The 10,000-nt window shown below is 45.0% G+C and overlaps 1 protein-coding gene across 1 annotated transcript in view; it reads right to left on the bottom strand.

The window, feature by feature from the left end:
- Positions 1-9,459, bottom strand: part of LOC130342650 (intraflagellar transport protein 172 homolog) — a gene marked incomplete at its 5' end in the record, with an annotated part of 101,270 nt that extends 91,811 nt beyond the window's left edge. The window contains 3 exon segments of the mRNA XM_056554283.1: positions 4,705-4,797; positions 6,970-7,054; positions 9,352-9,459. Of these exon segments, the coding sequence (XP_056410258.1) occupies positions 4,705-4,797; positions 6,970-7,054; positions 9,352-9,459 (286 nt within the window).
- Between the last annotated feature and the right edge of the window lie 541 nt (positions 9,460-10,000).

Raw genomic sequence — 10,000 nt, 5'->3', positions numbered from 1 at the left:
ACCCTACAGTATATAATGATATTTACCTGTGGTATATATGACAGGCGGTATTATCCCTGACACCCTACAGTATATAATGATATTTACCTGTGGTATATATGACAGGCGGTATTATCCCTGACACCCTACAGTATATAATGAGATTTACCTGTGGTATATATGACAGGCGGTATTATCCATGACACCCTACAGTATATAATGATATTTACCTGTGGTATATATGACAGGCGGTATTATCCCTGACACCCTACAGTATATAATGATATTTACCTGTGGTATATATGACAGGCGGTATTATCTCTGACACCCTACAGTATATAATGATATTTACCTGTGGTATATATGACAGGCGGTATTATCCCTGACACCCTACAGTATATAATGATATTTACCTGTGGTATATATGACAGGCGGTATTATCCCTGACACCCTACAGTATATAATGAGATTTACCTGTGGTATATATGACAGGCGGTATTATCCCTGAGACCCTACAGTATATAATGATATTTACCTGTGGTATATATGACAGGCGGTATTATCCCTGAGACCCTACAGTATATAATGTTATTTACCTGTGGTATATATGACAGGCGGTATTATCCATGACACCCTACAGTATATAATGATATTTACCTGTGGTATATATGACAGGCGGTATTATCCATGACACCCTACAGTATATAATGATATTTACCTGTGGTATATATGACAGGCGGTATTATCCCTGACACCCTACAGTATATAATGATATTTACCTGTGTTATATATGACAGGCGGTATTATCCCTGACACCCTACAGTATATAATGATATTTACCTGTGGTATATATGACAGGCGGTATTATCCATGACACCCTACAGTATATAATGATATTTACCTGTGGTATATATGACAGGCTGTATTATCCCTGACACCCTACAGTATATAATGAGATTTACCTGTGGTATATATGACAGGCAGTATTATCCCTGACACCCTACAGTATATAATGATATTTACCTGTGGTATATAGGACAGGCGGTATTATCTCTGACACCCTACAGTATATAATGATATTTACCTGTGGTATATAGGACAGGCGGTATTATCCCTGACACCCTACAGTATATAATGATATTTACCTGTGGTATATATGACAGGCGGTATTATCCCTGACACCCTACAGTATATAATGATATTTACCTGTGGTATATATGACAGGCGGTATTATCCCTGACACCCTACAGTATATAATGTTATTTACCTGTGGTATATATGACAGGCGGTATTATCCCTGACACCCTACAGTATATAATGATATTTACCTGTGGTATATATGACAGGCGGTATTATCCCTGACACCCTACAGTATATAATGAAATTTACCTGTGGTATATAGGACAGGCGGTATTATCCCTGACACCCTACAGTATATAATGTTATTTACCTGTGGTATATATGACAGGCGGTATTATCCCTGACACCCTACAGTATATAATGATATTTACCTGTGGTATATATGACAGGCGGTATTATCCCTGACACCCTACAGTATATAATGATATTTACCTGTGGTATATATGACAGGCGGTATTATCCCTGACACCCTACAGTATATAATGAGATTTACCTGTGGTATATATGACAGGCGGTATTATCCCTGACACCCTACAGTATATAATGATATTTACCTGTGGTATATATGACAGGCGGTATTATCCCTGACACCCTACAGTATATAATGATATTTACCTGTGTTATATATGACAGACGGTATTATCCCTGACACCCTACAGTATATAATGATATTTACCTGTGGTATATATGACAGGCAGTATTATCCCTGACACCCTACAGTATATAATGATATTTACCTGTGGTATATATGACAGGCGGTATTATCCCTGACACCCTACAGTATATAATGATATTTACCTGTGGTATATAGGACAGGCGGTATTATCCCTGACACCCTACAGTATATAATGATATTTACCTGTGGTATATATGACAGGCGGTATTATCTCTGACACCCTACAGTATATAATGATATTTACCTGTGGTATATATGACAGGCGGTATTATCCCTGACACCCTACAGTATATAATGATATTTACCTGTGGTATATATGACAGGCGGTATTATCCCTGACACCCTACAGTATATAATGATATTTACCTGTGGTATATATGACAGGCGGTATTATCCATGACACCCTACAGTATATAATGATATTTACCTGTGGTATATATGACAGGCGGTATTATCCATGACACCCTACAGTATATAATGTTATTTACCTGTGGTATATATGACAGGCGGTATTATCCCTGACACCCTACAGTATATAATGATATTTACCTGTGGTATATATGACAGGCGGTATTATCCATGACACCCTACAGTATATAATGATATTTACCTGTGGTATATATGACAGGCGGTATTATCCCTGAGACCCTACAGTATATAATGTTATTTACCTGTGGTATATATGACAGGCGGTATTATCCATGACACCCTACAGTATATAATGATATTTACCTGTGGTATATATGACAGGCGGTATTATCCATGACACCCTACAGTATATAATGATATTTACCTGTGGTATATATGACAGGCGGTATTATCCCTGACACCCTACAGTATATAATGATATTTACCTGTGTTATATATGACAGGCGGTATTATCCCTGACACCCTACAGTATATAATGATATTTACCTGTGTTATATATGACAGGCGGTATTATCCATGACACCCTACAGTATATAATGATATTTACCTGTGGTATATATGACAGGCTGTATTATCCCTGACACCCTACAGTATATAATGAGATTTACCTGTGGTATATATGACAGGCGGTATTATCCCTGACACCCTACAGTATATAATGATATTTACCTGTGGTATATATGACAGGCGGTATTATCCCTGACACCCTACAGTATATAATGATATTTACCTGTGGTATATAGGACAGGCGGTATTATCTCTGACACCCTACAGTATATAATGATATTTACCTGTGGTATATAGGACAGGCGGTATTATCCCTGACACCCTACAGTATATAATGATATTTACCTGTGGTATATATGACAGGCGGTATTATCCCTGACACCCTACAGTATATAATGATATTTACCTGTGGTATATATGACAGGCGGTATTATCCCTGACACCCTACAGTATATAATGTTATTTACCTGTGGTATATATGACAGGCGGTATTATCCCTGACACCCTACAGTATATAATGATTTTTACCTGTGGTATATATGACAGGCGGTATTATCCCTGACACCCTACAGTATATAATGAAATTTACCTGTGGTATATAGGACAGGCGGTATTATCCCTGACACCCTACAGTATATAATGTTATTTACCTGTGGTATATATGACAGGCGGTATTATCCCTGACACCCTACAGTATATAATGATATTTACCTGTGGTATATATGACAGGCGGTATTATCCCTGACACCCTACAGTATATAATGATATTTACCTGTGGTATATATGACAGGCGGTATTATCCCTGACACCCTACAGTATATAATGAGATTTACCTGTGGTATATATGACAGGCGGTATTATCCCTGACACCCTACAGTATATAATGATATTTACCTGTGGTATATATGACAGGCGGTATTATCCCTGACACCCTACAGTATATAATGATATTTACCTGTGTTATATATGACAGACGGTATTATCCCTGACACCCTACAGTATATAATGATATTTACCTGTGGTATATATGACAGGCAGTATTATCCCTGACACCCTACAGTATATAATGATATTTACCTGTGGTATATATGACAGGCGGTATTATCCCTGACACCCTACAGTATATAATGATATTTACCTGTGGTATATAGGACAGGCGGTATTATCCCTGACACCCTACAGTATATAATGATATTTACCTGTGGTATATATGACAGGCGGTATTATCTCTGACACCCTACAGTATATAATGATATTTACCTGTGGTATATATGACAGGCGGTATTATCCCTGACACCCTACAGTATATAATGATATTTACCTGTGGTATATATGACAGGCGGTATTATCCCTGACACCCTACAGTATATAATGATATTTACCTGTGGTATATATGACAGGCGGTATTATCCATGACACCCTACAGTATATAATGATATTTACCTGTGGTATATATGACAGGCGGTATTATCCATGACACCCTACAGTATATAATGTTATTTACCTGTGGTATATATGACAGGCGGTATTATCCCTGACACCCTACAGTATATAATGATATTTACCTGTGGTATATATGACAGGCGGTATTATCCATGACACCCTACAGTATATAATGATATTTACCTGTGGTATATATGACAGGCGGTATTATCCCTGAGACCCTACAGTATATAATGTTATTTACCTGTGGTATATATGACAGGCGGTATTATCCATGACACCCTACAGTATATAATGATATTTACCTGTGGTATATATGACAGGCGGTATTATCCATGACACCCTACAGTATATAATGATATTTACCTGTGGTATATATGACAGGCGGTATTATCCCTGACACCCTACAGTATATAATGATATTTACCTGTGGTATATATGACAGGCGGTATTATCCCTGACACCCTACAGTATATAATGATATATATCACATGATGCGTCAGTCAATAATAAAGCCATGGTCCACTCACCTGTTCCAGGAAGATCATCTCTGCCAGTTTGTAGTCGCGGTCCAGCATGGCGAGCCGAGCCTGCAACTTGTAATTCCTTGAGATATCACCACCCTAGAAGTAGATAAAGAATAACAGTCAGAGTGCCCCCATAATCAGATGAAATCGACTTTATGTACCTAGAACTAAATACGGACCAAGAACGTTACAGAGGAGTAGACCCCCGACCATACAGATCTACAGAGGAGTAGACCCCCCGACCATACAGATCTACAGAGGAGTAGACCCCCCGACCATACAGATCTACAGAGGAGTAGACCCCCCGACCATACAGATCTACAGAGGAGTAGACCCCCCGACCATACAGATCTATAGGGGAGAAGACCCCCGAGCATACAGATCTACAGAGGAGTAGACCCCCGACTATACAGATCTACAGGGGAGTAGACCCCCGACCATACAGATCTACAGGGGAGAAGACCCCAACCATACAGATCTACAGAGGAGAATACCTCGACCATACAGATCTACAGGGGAGAATACCCCGACCATACAGATCTACAGGGGAGAATACCCCGACCATACAGATCTACAGAGGAGAAGACCCCCGACCATACAGATCTACAGAGGAGAAGACCCCGACAATACAGATCTACAGGGGAGTAGACCCCCGACCATACAGATCTACAGGGGAGAAGACCCCGACCATACAGATCTACAGAGGAGAAGACCCCCGAGCATACAGATCTACAGGGGAGAAAACCCCGACCATACAGATCTACAGAGGAGTAGACCCCCCGAGCATACAGATCTACAGAGGAGAAGACCTCGACCATACAGATCTACAGGGGAGAATACCCCGACCATACAGATCTACAGAGGAGAAGACCCCCGACCATACAGATCTACAGAGGAGTAGACCCCCGACCATACAGATCTACAGGGGAGTAGACCCCCGACCATACAGATCTACAGGGGAGAAGACCCCGACCATACAGATCTACAGAGGAGAAGACCCCCGAGCATACAGATCTACAGAGGAGAAGACCCCGACCATACAGATCTACAGGGGAGAAGACCCCCGACCATACAGATCTACAGGGGAGAAGACCCCGACCATACAGATCTACAGAGGAGAAGACCCCGACCATACAGATCTACAGAGGAGTAGACCCCCCCGACCATACAGATCTACAGAGGAGAAGACCCCCGACCATACAGATCTACAGAGGAGAATACCCCGACCATACAGATCTACAGAGGAGAAGACCCCCGACCATACAGATCTACAGAGGAGTAGACCCCCGACCATACAGATCTACAGGGGAGTAGACCCCCGACCATACAGATCTACAGGGGAGAAGACCCCGACCATAAAGATCTACAGGGGAGTAGACCCCCGACCATACAGATCTACAGAGGAGAAGACCCCGACAATACAGATCTACAGAGGAGAAGACCCCGACCATACAGATCTATAGAGGAGTAGACCCCCGACCATACAGATCTACAGGGGAGAAGACCCCGACCATACAGATCTACAGAGGAGAAGACCCCCGACCATACAGATCTACAGAGGAGTAGACCCCCGACCATACAGATCTACAGAGGAGAAGACCCCCGACCATACAGATCTACAGAAGAGTAGACCCCCGACCATACAGATCTACAGAAGAGTAGACCCCCCGACCATACAGATCTACAGAGGAGAAGACCCCGACCATACAGATCTACAGGGGAGAATACCCCGACCATACAGATCTACAGAGGAGTAGACCCCTGACTATACAGATCTACAGGGGAGAAGACCCCGACCATACAGATCTACAGGGGAGAATACCCCGACCATACAGATCTACAGAGGAGAAGACCCCGACCATACAGATCTACAGAGGAGAAGACCCCGACCATACAGATCTATAGAGGAGTAGACCCCCGACCATACAGATCTACAGGGGAGAAGACCCCCGAGCATACAGATCTACAGGGGAGTAGACCCCCGACCAGACAGATCTACAGAGGAGTAGATCCCCGACCATACAGATCTACAGAGGAGTAGACCCCTGACCATACAGATCTACAGAGGAGTAGACCCCCGACCATACAGATCTACAGAGTAGACCCCCCGACCATACAGATCTATAGAGGAGTAGACCCCCGACCATACAGATCTACAGAGTAGACCCCCCGACCATACACTTCTACAGAGGAGTAGACCCCCAACCATACAGATCTACAGAGAAGACCCCCGACCATACAGACCACCAGGACACATAGGACACTCACATATTCCCCGGCTGTCTGGTCAGCGATCTCATTTGTCTCACGTAGAAATTTTGCCTTAGAGACGTCACCCAGAGCTGAGAAACACCTGAGGAAGAACAGGAAGAACCATGAAACATGGAGGACACAGCATGGACGGGGAGAGGACAGGAAGAACTATGGAGGACACAGCATGGACGGGGAGAGGACAGGAAGAACTATGGAGGACACAGCATGGACGGGGAGAGGACAGGAAGAACTATGGAGGACACAGCATGGACGGGGAGAGGACAGGAAGAACTATGGAGGACACAGCATGGACGGGGAGAGGACAGGAAGAACTATGGAGGACACAGCATGGACGGGGAGAGGACAGGAAGAACTATGGAGGACACAGCATGGACGGGGAGAGGACAGGAGGAACTATGAAGGACAGCATGGACAGGGAGAGGACAGGAGGAACTATGGAGGACAGCATGGATGGGGAGAAGAGATGGAGATGACTAAGAAGAGATTATCAATGATTTCACCTGTCAACTCCAAAACACTCCTCATATGTCCCTGCTCCACTCCTCCTCCTCTGCACTGCTCCACTCCTCCTCTGATCCCTTTTCCTCCTCCTCCTCCCTGTATCTCCGGTGCTGCGCCTATCCTCCTCCTTCTCTTCCCTGTATCTCCTGTGCTGCGCCTATCCTCCTCCTCCTCTTCCCTGTATCTCCTGTGCTGCGCCTATCCTCCTCCTTCTCTTCCCTGTATCTCCTGTGCTGCGCCTATCCTCCTCCTTCTCTTCCCTGTATCTCCTGTGCTGCTCCTCTCCTCCTCCTCCTCTTCCCTGTATCTCCTGTGCTGCTCCTCTCCTCCTCCTCCTCTTCCCTGTATCTCCTGTGCTGCTCCTCTCCTCCTCCTCTTCCCTGTATCTCCTGTGCTGCTCCTCTCCTCCTCCTATTCCCTGTATCTCCTGTGCTGCTCCTATCTTCCTCATCTTCCCTGTATCTCCTCTCCTCCTCCTATCCTCCTCCTCTTCCCTTTATCTCCTGTGCTGCTCCTATCCTCTTCCCTGTATCTCCTGTGCTGCTCCTCTCCTCCTCCCTGTATCTCCTGTGCTGCTCCTATCCTCCTCCTCTTCCCTGTATCTCCTGTGCTGCTCCTATCCTCCTCCTCTTCCCTGTATCTCCTGTGCTGCTCCTCTCCTCCTCCTCTTCCCTGTATCTCCTGTGCTGCTCCTCTCCTCCTCCTCTTCCCTGTATCTCCTGTGCTGCTCCTCTCCTCCTCCTCCTCTTCCCTGTATCTCCTGTGCTGCTCCTCTCCTCCTCCTCTTCCCTGTATCTCCTGTGTTGCTCCTCTCCGCCTCCTCCTCCTCTTCCCTGTATCTCCTGTGCTGCTCCTCCTCCTCCTCTTCCCTGTATCTCCTGTTCTGCTCCTCTCCTCCTCCTCTTCCCTGTATCTCCTGTGCTGCTTCTCTCCTCCTCTTCCCTGTATCTCCTGTGCTGCTCCTCTCCTCCTCTTCCCTGTATCTCCTGTGCTGCTCCTCTCCTCCTCTTCCCTGTATCTCCTGTGCTGCTCCTCCTCCTCCTCCTCTTCCCTGTATCTCCTGTGCTGCTCCTCTCCTCCTCCTCCTCCTCTTCCCTGTATCTCCTGTTCTGCTCCTCTCCTCCTCCCTGTATCTCCTGTGCTGCTCCTCTCCTCCTCTTCCCTGTATCTCCTGTGCTGCTCCTCCTCCTCTTCCCTGTATCTCCTGTTCTGCTCCTCTCCTCCTCCCTGTATCTCCTGTTCTGCTCCTCTCCTCCTCTTCCCTGTATCTCCTGTTCTGCTCCTCTCCTCCTCCTCTTCCCTGTATCTCCTGTGCTGCTCCTCTCCTCCTCTTCCCTGTATCTCCTGTTCTGCTCCTCTCCTCCTCCCTGTATCTCCTGTGCTGCTCCTCTCCTCCTCTTCCCTGTATCTCCTGTGCTGCTCCTCCTCCTCCTCTTCCCTGTATCTCCTGTGCTGCTCCTCCTCCTCCTCCTCTTCCCTGTATCTCCTGTGCTGCTCCTCTCCTCCTCCCTGTATCTCCTGTGCTGCTCCTCTCCTCCTCTTCCCTGTATCTCCTGTGCTGCTCCTCTCCTCCTCTTCCCTGTATCTCCTGTGCTGCTCCTCCTCCTCCTCTTCCCTGTATCTCCTGTGCTGCTCCTCTCCTCCTCTTCCCTGTATCTCCTGTGCTGCTCCTCTCCTCCTCTTCCCTGTATCTCCTGTGCTGCTCCTCTCCTCCTCCTCTTCCCTGTATCTCCTGTTCTGCTCCTCTCCTCCTCCCTGTATCTCCTGTGCTGCTCCTCTCCTCCTCTTCCCTGTATCTCCTGTGCTGCTCCTCCTCCTCCTCTTCCCTGTATCTCCTGTGCTGCTCCTCCTCCTCCTCTTCCCTGTATCTCTTACCTCTCGGCTATATGCAGGTGTTTGGCCTCCAGTGTAAGTTTACTCAGACTCTTCCACATGGCTTCAGTCTCTGTGGACATCTCTAAGGTCTCGAGGAAAGCGGCAGCTCTGCGGGACACAGAATGAGCGGAGATTATATATATATACACACACACACACACATATATATATATATATATATATATATATATATATAGACAAAGAATAAGTCAGCCAGCACTTTAGTTGATACCAAACTATTATATGGACCTGTCCTACAGGTGAACGCTACTAGGCTAAATATACAGCAACAGAAGAATGCAGCAGCACAAGGATATAGGTGCAACATGAACATGCAGATAAAACATGGAGAGCTATACAGCTATGGTATAATAGATGCAAATGTGAAACTATGAAATAGTGAGGCACTTAGCTCGCAAATTTGTCTCCGCCGGCGGCCAAATAGCTTGGACCGTCCCACCGCGACTTATCGTACTGGGTGGGTCCCCCCATTTTTATTCCTTATTGTTTTTAAAACAAAAATATAAACTAGAAATAAAAATAAACAATAAAGAACAAAACAAAATTGTCAAATTAATCAAAAAAACTCAAAAGAAAAAGAAAAGGGGAAAAAAAAATGTTGGGAAAAAGATTAATAAAACAAAATAGT

This window comes from Hyla sarda, unplaced genomic scaffold (genome assembly GCF_029499605.1).
Source record: "Hyla sarda isolate aHylSar1 unplaced genomic scaffold, aHylSar1.hap1 scaffold_654, whole genome shotgun sequence".
Lineage (NCBI taxonomy): Eukaryota > Metazoa > Chordata > Amphibia > Anura > Hylidae > Hyla > Hyla sarda.
The sequence above is the reverse complement of the archived record's forward strand: the minus strand, read 5'-3'. Positions and strand labels throughout refer to the sequence as shown.